The sequence below is a fragment of the Bubalus bubalis genome, chromosome X (genome assembly GCF_019923935.1).
Source record: "Bubalus bubalis isolate 160015118507 breed Murrah chromosome X, NDDB_SH_1, whole genome shotgun sequence".
Lineage (NCBI taxonomy): Eukaryota > Metazoa > Chordata > Mammalia > Artiodactyla > Bovidae > Bubalus > Bubalus bubalis.
In genome coordinates this window covers 32,342,386-32,357,626 of record NC_059181.1, presented here as the reverse complement: position 1 = coordinate 32,357,626, position 15,241 = coordinate 32,342,386, and the positions used below count along the sequence as shown (strand labels likewise).

The following is a 15,241-nucleotide window of genomic DNA, read 5'->3' as shown; positions in this document are numbered from 1 at the left end:
AGTTTAAAAATAAAATAAAATTAAAAAAAAAAAGAATGAAACTAGAACACTTTTTAACACCATACACAAAAATAAACTCAAAATGGATTAAAGATCTAAATGTAAGACCAGAAACTATAAAACTCCTAGAGGAGAACATAGGCAAAACACTCTCCGACATAAATCACAGCAGGATCTTCTATGATCCACCTCCCAGAATATTGGAAATAAAAGTAAAAATAAACAAATGGGACCTAATTAAAATTAAAAGCTTCTGCACAACAAAGGAAACTCTAAGCAAGGTGGAAAGACAGCCTTCAGAATGGGAGAAAATAATAGCAAATTAAGCAACTGACAAAGAACTAATCTCAAAAATATACAAGCAACTCCTGCAGCTCAATTCCAGAAAAATAAACAACCCAATCAAAACATGGGCCAAAGAACTAAATAGACATTTCTCCAAAGAAGACATACAGATGGCTAACAAACACATGAAAAGGTGCTCAACATCACTCATTATCAGAGAAATGCAAATCAAAACCACAATGAGGTAACATTTCACGCCAGTCAGAATGGCTCTGATCCAAAAGTCTACAAGCAATAAATGCTGGAGAGGGTGTGGAGAAAAGGAAGCCCTCTTACACTGTTGGTGGGAATGCAAAGTAGTACAGCCACTATGGAGAACAGTGTGGAGATTCCTTAAAAATCTGGAAATAGAACTGCCTTATGACCCAGCAATCCCACTGCTGGGCATACACACCAAAGAAACCAGAATTGAAAGAGACATGTGTACCCCAATGTTCATCGCAGCACTGTTTACAATAGCCAGGACATGGAAGCAACCTAGATGTCCATCAGCAGATGAATGGATAAGAAAGCTGTGGTACATATACAGAATGGAGTATTACTCAGCCATTAAACAGAATACATTTGAATCAGTTCTAAAGAGGTGGATGAAACTGGAGCCGATTATACAGAGTGAAGTAAGCCAGAAAGAAAAACACCAATACAGTATGCTGCTGCTGAGTCACTTCAGTCGTGTCCGACTCTGTGAGACCCCATAGATGGCAGGCCACCAGGATGCCCCATCCCTGGGATTCTCCAGGCAAATACACTGGAGTGGGTTGCCATTTCCTTCTCCAATGCATGAAAGTGAAAAGTGAAAGTGAAGTCGCTCAGTCGTGTCTGACCCTCAGTGACCCCATGGACTGCAGCATTCCAGGCTCCTCCATCCATGGGATTTTCCAGGCAAGAGTACTGGAGTGGGGTGCCATTGCCTTCTCCGCCAATACAGTATATTAATGCATATATATGGAATTTATTTTTTTTTAATTTTATTTTTAAACTTTACATAACTGTATTAGTTTTGCCAAATATCAAAATGAATCCGCCACAGGTATACATGTGTTCCCCATCCTGAACCCTCCTCCCTCCTCCCTCCCCATTCCATCCCTCTGGGTCGTCCCAGTGCACCAGCCCCAAGCATCCAGTATCGTGCATCGAACCTGGACTGGCAACTCGTTTCATACATGATATTTTACAAGTTTCAATGCCATTCTCCCAAATCTTCCCACCCTCTCCCTCTCCCACAGAGTCCATAAAAGATGGTAACGATAACCCTGTATGCGAGACAGCAAAAGAGACACAGATGTATAGAACAGTCTTTTGGACTCTTTGGGAGAGGTAGAGGGTGGGATTACTTGGGGGAATGTCATGGAAACATGTATAATATCGTATAAGAAACAAATTGCCAGTCCAGGTTCGATACAGGATCCTTGGGGCTGGTGCACTGGGATGACCTGGAGGGATGGTACGGGGAGGGAGGTGGGAGGGGGGGTTCAGGATGGGGAACACGTGTATGCCCGTGGCGGATTCATGTTGATGTGTGGCAGAACCAATACAATATTGTAAAGTAATTAGCTTCCAATTAAAATAAATAAATTTAAATTTAAAAAAATGCTGTATACACCCCCCCACCCCACCCACACACACATATACAGTTATATAAACTATAACTCTCTAAGGGGCAATGAGCTCTGAGGGTGGGGGACTTTTTATTTTTTGCTTCAAAACTCACCTTAGGAGCAGCTCAGTCTCACTGACTGTGTGTGTGTGCTTAGTCACTCGGTCGTATCTGACACTTTGTGACTGTGTGGACTGGGGCCCGCCAGGTTCCTCTGTCCATGGGATTATGCCTGCAAGAATACTGGAGTGGGTTGCCATTTCCTCCTTCAGGGGATCTTGCCAATCCAAGGATCAAACCCATGTTTCCTGCATTACAGGCAGATTCTTTACCCATTGAACCACCAGGGAAACCTTGTCTGACTGAGGTTGATCTTGAATATGTTGTAGCCACGCGTTCCGGGAAACAAACTCAGGACAATGCAGATAGTGGAGTGCAGTTTATTACACTGGCGGGCCCAAGGCAGAGTCTCCTCTTAACCAAGAGCCCGACCGGTTTTTGTGAAAACCCTATATACCTTAAGCATACGTGTCCAAACCCACTTCCCCAAAATTCCCTGAAACTAGTCTGAACAAAGGAAAAAGAAAGAAATAATCAAAGTTAACCCGTGATTCATAAGCCTTAAGCCTAGGTAGTTAACAGTGGACAATTATCAATAGGCTTGTGGTCATACCCCAATAAGCATAATAGAATGTATGATTCTATTCGGTTACACAGATAATTAGGGTTTAGGGTATTCTTTTAGGGGATGGAGAGCCCTGGGGCTCTTCCTTCTGGGGGCCTGGTTTTCCAGTTGGTATGTGGTTTCCATAGATACTGGGCATATAGCTCAAAGTCCACAGTCTGGCCCAAGATGGAGTCCTGCTTTCAAGATAGAGCCTGTTCTGTTTCCTACTTCAAATACAGATTTCTTGGGAACTGTCTTTTATGTAGGAATATAAGAACTGTTACCTCACATTGCCCTTAATAATTCTTTTTTCTCAGCAACATTTGCACCCAGGTAGAAGCAACAGCAATGAGGCTGAGGCTGATAAGCTGAATTAGTGACATAACGATGCTAAAGGAGCTTTGGATTGAATACTCTGTCGTCCTTTAACATTATGTGCATAGAGGGCTGTCTGGCCAAGCATTTCACAAATGAATCCCATTTATCATGGGAGGGCTGCCTGATCAGTGCGAATCCATCACAACCCCTGAGCCAGTATATGCTATCCCGACCCTGGTTCACCACAGGATTCATCCAACGGTCTCTGTACATGGAGGCTGTGTATTTTATAACTTGAAAATATGATGAGGAAAATGACATATCTTAAATAACTATTTGACCTATTTATTCACTAAGTAACTGGCTAAATAAGCAGGTCAGGAAGGAATTAAGAAAACTGGATAATCCACCCCTACATAATAGATTTAGCTATCAAGGGATGGTGACAAATGTATGTAGAGATTTCACATCTTCACATCATTACCACATTTACAAAACATCATCTTAAATCCTTTTCAAGTATTTTAAAGTTCGATTTAATAGTCTATCCTAAAATTTGCTTTGAATCTTTCATAAAAGGATGGCTAACACTGGAGATGTTAAAATATGTCTTTTCCCCAAAGGAATTTGTTAACTTCTGTGTGGATGAAGAAGCAAAATAAAATGTCATATTTAGAATACACAATAAATATTCATCATCTGATCAAATGTTGGTAGTCTATGGACCTTACACTTGCTGAAAGGGAAGCCCTTGGTGGTAAAACAAATCACATTTACTTATATGCTTCAAGTATGTGATAAGGGGCCTGGCTTATATTAAAGAAGTAGCCTGGTAATTATTCCTTTAACAGAATATGTAGATGGTCTGCCCCATAATGAGGTGTCAACTGCATCCTGGAAACCTAGAAAATGGATTTCTGTGTCAGCTGAGTTAGAAGAATGACAGTTGGAAATACAATCAGCTGCCGAATGGCATTTGCACCTGCACAGAGCCAAGGAGAGAATCAAATGGACAGAAGCCAATTCATAAAAAGAAAACCGAATCTGGTCTTTTCTTCCTTCTCCTGCAGTTTTGGTTTCTGCTCCCTTTCAGGAAGCCGAGTAGGAGGGGCCCAACCAACGCCACCACGTGACTTCCGACCCCCTCCCAGGACCCAGGGGTCCCGTGCACCTGCTGGCGCACTGCCGGCGTCCCAGCAGCCTTCCCTTCTCTTCTGGCTCGGAGGCTGCCTGCTGGTGGCAGAGTCGCTTCTCTCCCGCAGCCTCCATCCGCCTTCCTCACCACCCTCTTGCTTGGGGTCCCTGCCGGCCCTCGATTTTCTCCTCGCTGCTGCCAGGCTGATGAACAAGTGGCAGGGCTGGTGCAGGCCCCTGTTGGACTTCCTAGGAGACATCACAGTGGCCCTCATCTGTTTCGCCATCTCCATCATGCCTGTTTCGAAATAACAGGGATGGGGCTGCCTAAGCGGCCCCGGCGTTGGGTTTTCTTGGCCTTCATGCTGTTTGCTCTTGACTTCAACCTCATCTGTTGCAACATGGCCGAATTTCTCAAACCAGGGGACGCTGCAGAGATGACCACAGCCGACAAGGCAGAAATAGAGAATTCTGATGGTGACTCTGGAGGTGGTCTGGGGACTGTGTGTCGGGAAGGAGGCTATGACTTCTCAGAAAAGCAGTGGCAGTTGCTGATGGAGCCGGCCTCCTGACCACTCGGCGGTGGGGGGTGGGGGTGGGGGTGGCGGGTGTTCCTGAGCCCAGCACACAAGACTGCATCCTTTGGCTTAGCACCATCTAACTTCTCTGCACGTGTGATCATCTTGAGTGTTCTACCATGTCTGTTTCATTGACCTGAAGCCCTTTAACTTCCCTGTCCAAAACAAGCACAAAGGGACTCCTTACCCACCTTTTGTGGGAAGGATTTCATGCTTCCCGCAGAGGGGCAAATAAGGCAGAAAGCAACCCAGGGCCAACCTGTTGGACCCCAGTCATTTTTGTCTGCAGTTGGTGCACTGGTTCACGCCACTTTGTTGAGAATGATCTTTCAAGATTCTTTTGTGCAAGGAGCACTAGCTCCCTGTGCATTCTCGAGGCAGGGAGAAAACTGACCTTTGTCCTGTCTTCTAGGAGTGGGTGAATCTGGGTGCCCATAACTGGCCAAGCCTTCATCATGGGAGGGTTTCTGATCAGCGCAAATCCATCACCACTGCTGAGCTAGTTAGGTTTAAGTTTGTGTGCTTCTTGTTCATGCATTTTCTTATGAAAATTTCTTTCCACACATAGGTCAAAAATGTAATGAAAAATATCATGGCTGGATTGCAACAAACCAACAGTGAGAAGATACTCCTGAGCTGGGTCCGACAATCAACTCGTAATTATCCACAGGTTAATGTCATTAACTTCACCACCAGCTGGTCTGACGGTTTGGCTTTGAATGCGCTCATCCACAGTCATAGGTAAGGAGATTTCCGAGACACTGAATAATTTTTTGTAAGTATTAATTTAGAGACTGATGTATTTTTGTCCAGGCTGGTTCCAGATCATTTTCCACAATGCAACGTATTTTTATGTTGACCATATTGATCTATCCATCCATTGGGATGCTCTGAATAATATCCTGTTTTTTAAGTGATATATCACTTAGCTGTTGAAATATTAAAACTATCAGATAGTGATTATGATATGGAGGAGGGGATCAGCACTTTTGAAATTGAGACTGCCAGAAAATCAAAGTTACATTCTAACTTTGCCAAGAATAGAGTTGGTCTTTCTGTACAAATAACGTGTTAAATATGAGCGTCAACTCTAGCATTACAAATAGTTGCAGATCTTATGTGAGTACCTGAGGTACAATCAATTACCATTATCAGATTAATAATGTGAAAAAGAAACATTTCTCCTGTCAGACACAAAAACTATAAGGCCCTGCATGCATGTATGTGTGTGTATGTAGATATTATATATATATATATATATATATAATATACATTTTGGGGTTAAAAAAGGTTCTGAGCATCTTAGCAACCAAGGCAGAGAGCAGACCACAATTAATTCTGTGACTCAGGGCTCAGAATAACAAAAGAAACAACTGCTCTGTAACAGCAAAGCAATTCCTGTAAAGCATCAGAGAGAGTTGTTCTGTCGGTCTTCATAAGAGGAACTCAGTGTGACATAGTGAACCAAATGTCCTTAACTGTATTCACAATATTATATTTTCTAAGATAGCAAAATAGTTGTTTGCTTTTTCTTGTATAAAGGAGATCAGTAAGTGAATTAATAGCAGTTCAAGAAAAAGCAAAACAACACGGTAAATACATGCATTATATATAATGAATGCATTCATATACATTCTATGTATAATACATTATCTGTAAAGAACATCTGCTTTGGTTTTCTTATTACCCATTTCTTTTACCAAGCCCAATCCCCAGGGTCAAATGCTTGCCTTATTAACTGTGTTTGAAATGCCGCTGGTCTGCATCTTCCCTGATTTTCAATGCAGTTTATCTTTTCTCACTTTGATCTTACTCTTCTCGACGGGTCTACTCTACCATTTTCCTGTGCCAATCTTGCTTCTAGAAATGTCCAGAATATAAATTTTCTTTCTGGTTTACTAATCTGGGAGCAAACGCTCTCTAAATAAGCATCTTTGTCAGGTGTCTTGCTCCAGCTGGGTTTAATTAACCCCATCCAGACTGAGTTTCCAGGTGAATGACTCAGCAACCTGATTTTGGAAAGGAGGCAGGCTCACTCTCAGTCGGCATGTTAAACAACGTTAAAACATTGTTTTCCCCCACGTGTGACACGAAGAAAAATATTCCACAGCCTCAATAAAGCCAGATGAGAGGGTATAGAGATGTTCATTCTGCATTATAAGGCAGTGTTCATTTATGCAGCCACATGCTTCACGGTGAGAGCCAGAACATATTGATCTTGCTGTTCATGTACATATTTGCAGATGAACAGAAATATTGAGGATCAGGTTATGTGGTCCTTGTTGGCTTGTTAACATTTCCTTTTCAAGTGGACCACTTCAGTCCTGCCAGCATGTTCACAGCCTACAGTTGTTAATATTTTATTTCATGATTTCTGAATATAGTTCTAAGTAATGCAGTAAACATATCTAGGTTTCCCTCCCTGTCCCTGACCTACTCTTTGCCTCTCCAAATATCTCTGTTGATATATTCTTCTATCATATTGAATGAATCATCAGTAACTCCTTTTTTATACATAACATGGTTACTTCTCAAGAGGTTTCTCAAAGTTGCTAATACTCTTTCATGAATCATCTTTGTCTTCTTTTTGTCTCTGACAGATGTTCGTATTATTTATCTAAAGAGAAAGAAAATGGTTGAACTTTTTGTTTCAGGATGATTGTCATTGGAACACAGGAATGTCATGAGGTGTCCTGATTTCAATAATTGAGAGATTATGTAGAACAAAGGCGTGAACTTGATAAAGAGCATAGGAATTGACAAAGAGCCTTGCCAAAGATAAGGCTGTTAGTGGTTTTATTTTTCTTTAAGGCTAAATTTTCTCTTAATATGTAAGGAATTAAAAGTATTAAATTAGAAGACAGAGTTCACTACAGTGCAGTTAAAAGAAAGCCAGATTCTACTTTGTGGGAAAAACAACCAAATGATAATTAGCTCAGCTGGTAAAGAATCCATATGCAATGCAGGAGACCCCGGTTTGATTCCTGGGTTGGGAAGATCCACTGGAGAAGGGATAGGCTACCCACTCCATTATTCCTGGGCTTCCCTGGTGGCTCAGATGGTAAAGAATCTGCCTGCAATGCTGGTGACCTGGGTTTGATCCCCCCAAATGTTGGGAAGATCCCCTGGAGAAGGGAACAGCTACCCACTCCAGTATTATTGCCTGGAGAATTCCATGGACAGAGCAGAGGATCCTGACAGGCTACAGTCCATGGGGTCACAAATAGACACAACTGAGCGACTTTCACAAGACATAAGACACGCTCAAAATATGCAAATAAATTGCACTAAGTATACAGTTGCAATAAAATTTTCTTTCTAATTTCTTAGTTTATTCCCATAGAAGTAACATAGCACATGATTTAAAAACAGTCAGACATTAGAGAGGGAGGAGAAGGCCAGAAAGAAAATATATCTTCCTGACCCCAGTCCTACTCCATCACACTCTACTTGCTAGTGGTTACTGTTGGCAACTTCTTGTATTCTCTCTGATGGTTTTCATAATTATAAATACTTTATTTCTTGATTAATTCATTTCTGACAGTAGGTGGATTTATTCCTTAATGTGAAGCCCACACATCTTACATCTCATCCCCATCTATTTCTTGATTTCATTACTATGTTATAATTTTATTCTTACAGTTGTTGCCTGTGTGACTTTAAATGACAGTTGTATACCTGTTTTCATCAAGTTTAGACAAGGTCTCTCAACCACCTGAAAAGAAGGATGAGGAAATTATCATCCTTATACATACTTCCTCTTCTTCTCTTCCACCTTCTATTCTGTTATTATATTATTATTCTTGCATCAACAGTATTGTAAATTTATACCTCTTCTATAAGTTTAGGTGTTCTTGGTTTGAATCTATAAATTGAAAATGTTTTCCTGTTATTTTATAAATATAATTAAGCTTAAAACAAAGTAATAGAAGTTAGTGTTTTGGAGAAATTATTACTGTGTAGGCACTGTTCTATGGACAGTGGCCCATCTGTTTCTCATGACTTACATACTATTGGTGTCCCCATTTCACAAATTGGGAAACTGAGGCACAGAGAGGTTATGTGATTTGTCTAAGACCATTTGACTGTGTCACCCAAAATAGAAAGATAAAAAGAGGCAATCTCAAACAATCAGAAATTGAGTTTATTCAGGAATAACAGAGGAATTGCAATTTGGGAAACTTGCTATAGTGAGATACAGGTGAGTCTGTTGGGAGTTTGGTCAGACTGTGTGTATGGGCAAGGATCGCAAAGAGGGAACAGTCCAGCTGGAGTGCAGGCAGTAAGTTCATTGCCTTAAGGGAGGGAAGAGATTCTGAGTGGATATTCATTGGTTGGGAGATAAGGCTTGATTTCTGTAAAATAGGCATTTATAGAAAACTAGGCTCTCAATTCTAACATTACATTCTTCTTAAGGCAGGTGTGTGGAATTCTCCATTTTGTATCCTCTGGTTCCACTTTTGATTGAAATATTTTCACAGTTAATATGTGGTAGAGCCCAGATTATGGATTCATAGAGGACTCTCCTAGGCTATGCTGTCTCATTCAGTATGTCAGTTTTCTCAGAAGACTGGCGATCCTTGATCACACATTCTTATTTATGAATTACAGTCTAGGTTAATAGGAGAGTATGTGGCTTTCCTCTTCAGTTGGTTAGTTTTACAATTCTTTATGCATTTAAAAATCACAGTTATTTAAAGTGTTAATAAATGGTGTATTTTAATGATATAAAACATTTTATTAGATTGATTTTAATGCCAGAAGAGACCTCAAAGACCATTCAGTACATCATTGCCTTCTTTTTGAAATGAAAACACTGAAGCTCAAATAGATTACATGGCTCAGATAACTCCTCATCCAGGTGATGAGTTACTGGCTAGGGAGAAGGGGGAGAAGATGAAGGGAAAAGGGCTTAAATGTGGAAGCAATCTTTTTTTTTTTTTTAAATCATATTCATTTAACCATGTTTACTGTGCTGTAGATGAGAAACTAGTTTCCCACAGTCTCCCACCTATATTCTTTTCCACTTCTCTTGCTGAGAGATGGAGAAATGAAGATGGGGCAGAGGTTGCATAGTGAAGTTAAAACTTTCTCCAAATAGTCTAGGATTTAATTTTTGTTTCATACAGTCACACGACTAGAGACAGCTCTGTGTGTGTGTGTGTGTGTGTGTGTGTGTGTGTGTGTATGTATGTATGTGTGTATACACATTTTAGGTTCTAAAAGGTTGTTGGTCATTTTAAATAATCTGGAGTATATAGAGGAGATTATATTTACTAAGAAGTGCACAAAAGCCTGGTGAATTAAACAGGGTAGGAGCAAGTAGAGAAAAAGAAATAAGAGTCAGAGGAGAAATAAAGTTGTATGTTTATTTCGAATTCTGCTTTTAGAAAATAGCAGCTAAGCCTTTCCTTGTAGCATCCTCTTTGCGGAGCATGAATTCTTAAGCAGGAGTCCATTGACAGACCCCAAATTCCTAAAATTCTTTGTAATTCTATCTAGAGATTGTCACACAAAATAAAGTAAGTCAGAAAGAGAAAAGTAAATATCATATATTAATGCATGTATGTGGAATTTGAAAAAATTGGTACAGATGATATTCTTTGCAAAGCAGAAATAGAGACACAGACATAGAGAACAAACGTGGATACCAAGGGGGAACAAAGAGGTGTTGGAATGATTTGGGAGATTGAAATTGACATATATACACTATGTATAGTCACTATGTATAAAATAGACATCTAGTTGGAAGCTGTTGTATAGCATACGGAACTCTACTCAGTGCTCTGTAGTGACATAAATAGGAAGGAAATCAAAAAAGGAGGATGTACATGTATTTGTGTGGCTGATTCACTTTGCTGTACAGCAGAAACTAACACAACATTGTAAACCAACTACACTACAATAAAAATTAAAAAAAAATAAAGATATGGATAGGTATTTTGTCTAGGTAGAAGTTTCATAGAACACATCAGATTTTCAAAGGTATCTGTGATCCAGGAAAGGTGATGAAGCACTTAATAATTGGTTTCCAATGTTGTTGGGAAAAATTGTAATTCTTTACCAGCCAAGGCCTTTTGCAAGGATTGGCTCACCCCAATCCCCACTCCTAACCCTATCTCCCACCACTTGACACTGGAAATCTCCCAATGGAGCCCAGCCCGTGAGGGCTTGAGTGCCAGTCACCTTCTGTTCTTTCCTTCCCTAAAAGTTTTGATTCTCTAATAGCCACACAATTTAAAATTCTATTCTCAAGCACTTTTCATAAGTCTAAGCCCAAACCACCATTTAAGACTCCCTTAAGCCTCAGAAAAAAACTTTATATTTTTCCTTCAGATTTTAGAAAACCTTATATATTATTATCTGCATTTATCATACTTAAGATGTATTTAATTTATGATGTACACATTTTTTTCCTCAATATATTTAAAATCATTATAGATAAGAACTGCCTCTTACATGACTTGGTATTGCTCTGTCATCAAGGAAAATGATAATCATATAGTATGTTCTCAACCATTATCTGGTGAAGTCAGTAAATACTTATTGAGCCCCTCCTATGTGTCAGGCTGGATTTCTTGAAGTGAACACACCTGGCAGAAATTATTGTACATTCAAGTGCAGAAGATAGATAAATAAGATTAAATAAATGTACAATATGTTGAGTGCTAAGGAGAAAAATATAAAGCCACTAATAGCAATAGCAGATGCCCAATATGCTACTGGAGATCAGTGGAGAAATAGCTTCAGAAAGAATGAAGGGATGGAGCCAAAGCAAAAACAACACCCAATTGTGAATGGGACTGGTGATAGAAGCAAGATTCGATGCTGTAAAGAGCAATATTGCATAGGAACCTGGAATGTTAGGTCCATGAATCAAGGCAAATTGGAAGTGCTCAAACAGGAGATGGCAAGAGTGAACATCAACATTCTAGAAATCAGTGAACTAAGATGGACTGGAATGGGTGAATTTAACTCAGACCATTATATCTACTATTGTGGGCAGGAATCCTTTAGAAGAAATGGAGTAGCCATCGTAGTCAACAAGAGTCTGAAATGCAGTACATGGATGCAATCTCAAAAACGACAGAATGATCTCTGTCCGTTTCCAAGGCAAACCATTCAATATCACGGTAATTCAAGTCTATGCCCCGACCAGTGATGCCGAAGAAGCTGAAGTCGAACAGTTCTATGAAGACCTACAAGACCTTCTAGAACTAACACCCAAAAAGATGTCCTTTTCATTATAGGGAACTGGAATGCAAAAGTAGGAAGTCAAGAAACACCTGGAGTAACAGGCAAATTTGGCCTTAGAGTACAGAATAAAGCAGGGCAAAGGTTAATAGAGTTCTGCCAAGAGAACACACTGGTCATAGCAAACACCCTCTTCCAAAAACACAACAGAAGACTCTACACATGGACATCACCAGATGGTCAACAGCAAAATCAGATTGATTATATTCTTTGCAGTGAAAGATGGAGAAGCTCTATACAGTCAGCAAAAATGAGAATGGGAGCTGACTGTGGCTCAGGTCATGAACTTCTTATTGCCAAATTCAGACTTAAATTGGAGAAAGTAGGGAAAACCACTAGACCATTCAGGTATGATGTAAATCAAATCCCTTATGACTAGCAGTGGATTGAGAAATAGATTTAAGGGACTAGATCTGATAGCACGCCTGATGAACTATGGTTGGAGGTTCGTGAGATTGTACAGGAGACAGGAATCAAGACCATCCCCAAGAAAAAGAAATGAAAAAAAAAAAGCAAAATGGCTGTCTGAGGAAGCCTTACAAATAGCTGTGAAAAGAAGAGAAGTGAAAAGCAAACGAGAAAAGGAAAGATATACCCATTTGAATGCAGAGTTCCAAAGAATAGCAAGGAGAGATAAGAAAGCCTTCCTCAGCTATCAATGAAAAGAAATAGAGGAAAACAATAGAATGGGAAAGACTAGAGATCTCTTCAAGAAAATTAGAGATACCAAGGGAATATTTCATGCAAAGATGGGCTCAACACAGGACAGAAATGGTAGGGACCTAACAGAAGCAGAAGATATTAGGAAGAGGTGGCAAGAATACACAGAACTGTACAAAAAAGATCTTCATGACCCAGATAATCACGATGGTGTGATCACTCACCTAGAGCCAGACATCCTGGAATATGAAGTCAAGTAGGCCTTAGGAAGGATCACTACGAACAAAGGTAGTGGAGGTGATGGAATTCCAGTTGAGCTATTTCAAATCTTGAAAGATGACACTGTGAAAGTGCTGCACTCAATATGCCAGCAAATTTGGAAATCTCAGCAGTGGCCACAGGACTGGAAAAGGTCAGTTTTCATTCCAATCCCAAAGAAAGGCAATGCCAAAGAACGTTCTGACTACCGCACAATTGCACTCATCTCACACGCTAGTAAAGTAATGCTTAAAATTCTCCAAGCCAGGCTTCAGCAATATGTGAACCATGAACTTTCAGATGTTCATGCTGGTTTTAGAAAAGGCAGAGGAACCAGAGATCAAATTGCCAACATCCGCTGGATCATGGAAAAAGCAAGAGAGTTCCAGAAAAACATCTATTTCTGCTTTATTGACTATGCCAAAGCCTTTGACTGTGTGGATCACAATAAACTGTGGAAAATTCTGAGAGATGGGAATACCAGACCACCTGACCTTCCTCTTGAGAAATCTGTATGCAGGTCAGGAAGCAACAGTTAGAACTGGACATGGAACAACAGACTGGTTCCAAATAGGAAAAGGAGTACGTCAAGGCTGTATATTGTCACCCTGTTTATTTAACTTATATGCAGAGGACATCATGAGAAACACTGGGCTGGAAGAAGCACAAGCTGGAATCAAGATTGCCGGGAGAAATATCAATAACCTCAGATATGCAGATGACACCACCCTTATGGCAGAAAGTGAAGAGGAACTAAAAGGCCTCTTGATGAAAGTGAAAGAGGAGAGTGAAAAAGTTGGCTTAAAACTCAACATTCAGAAAACGAAGATCATGGCATCCGGTCCCGTCACTTCATGGGAAATAGATGGGGAAACAGTGGAAACAGTGTCAGACTTTATTTTTTTGGACTCCAAAATCACTGCAGATGGTGACTACAGCCATGAAATTAAAAGACACTTACTCCTTGGAAGCATATTCAAAAGCAGAAACATTACTTTGCCAACAAAGTCTAGTCAAGGCTATGGTTTTTCCAGTGGTCACGTATGGTTGTGAGAGTTGGACTGTGAAGAAGGCTGAGTGCCAAAGAATTGATGCTTTTGAACTGTGGTGTTGGAGAAGACTCTTGAGAGTCCCTTGGACTGCAAGGAGATCCAACCAGTCCATTCTGAAGGAGATCAGTCCTGGTTGTTCTTTGGAAGGAATGATGCTAAAGCTTAAACTCCAGTACTTTGGCCACCTCATGCGAAAAGTTGACCCATTGGTAAAGACCCTGATGCTGGGAGGAAATGGGGGCAGGAGGAGAAGGGAATGACAGAGGATGAGATGGCTGGATGGCATCACTGACGGATGTACATGAGTTTGGTTAAACTCCAGGAGTTGGTGATGGACAGGGAGTCACGATTCATGGGGTCGCAAAGAGTCAGACAGGACTGAGCGACTGAACTGAACTGAAAGAGGAATAGGAAATGATTCCATGTATGCTTGTTTTGGGGCCAGGCAATTTTAGATGGAAGAAGGGCAGGGAGGAACTCATCAACATGAAATTTTAGATGGAGGAAAGGCAGGGAAGAACTCATTAACATGACTTTTGAGTAAAGACCCAAAGGAAGTGGAGGAGTGAGCCATGTCAATGTCTAGGGGAATAGAATTCTAGGCATAGGGAACAGCAAGTGCATATGCAGGAAATGATCTAGCCTGTCTGAGGAACATGAGGGGGAAAGAGTTAATGGGGAGCCAGACCATGTAGTGTCTTGTAGGTCACAGTTAAATCAGTGAAGTTTACTCCCTCGATAGGAGGGATTTGAGAAGGTTATGATGAAACATTTTACCAGATCACTGCAACAACTCTGCTGAGAAGAGATTAACAAGGGCGAGAGTGGGAAGAGGGAAGCAGTTAGAAAGCTAATGGAGTGATCTGTGCAGGCTACGAGGAGGGGTTGGATTACCGTAGTAGCAGTGAGGATAGTGTGAAGTGGCCAAATGCTGGATATATTTCCAACTAAGTGTTCTGTGAGGGTGAAAGAGTCATCAAAGTTGACCCCAAGTTTCTCTACTGAGCACCACAAGTTTGACCTTGTTATTGATTGTTGAGGAAGGGAAAACTATAAGACAAGTAGGTGAGGTGGGGTAGTGCGATGGGGATGAATATCAGAAGGTCACTTTTGAACACTTGAGTTTTGCCATGACTCTCAGTAGAAATACTGGGTAAGCAGATGGATCTAGAGTCTGAAGTTCAGGGAAGAGATCTGGGCAGGGCTTATAGAATTAGAAGATACCAACAAATGGCTGGTCTTTAAATCCATGAGATTGGATGAGATGAACACATTTGTTGCTTGGATAAGATAGAATCAATTCTACTTTGTTTTCTTCTGGATCTTCTATTATAATTGTGCCTGGTTTGAAAGAGAACTGTCATTGAAGAGTACTGAA

The 15,241-nt window shown here is 40.6% G+C and overlaps 1 protein-coding gene across 8 annotated transcripts in view; it reads left to right on the top strand.

Annotated features, from left to right (window-relative positions):
* The window catches only part of DMD (dystrophin), a 2,402,664-nt gene that overhangs the window by 564,209 nt on the left and 1,823,214 nt on the right, over positions 1 to 15,241 (top strand). For all 8 annotated transcript variants that reach the window (XM_025277237.3, XM_045164452.1, XM_045164449.1 and 5 more), the window contains exon 6: positions 5,208 to 5,380. In XM_025277237.3, coding sequence (XP_025133022.3) covers positions 5,208 to 5,380 — 173 coding nt within the window. The remainder of the gene's footprint in view (positions 1 to 5,207; positions 5,381 to 15,241) is intronic.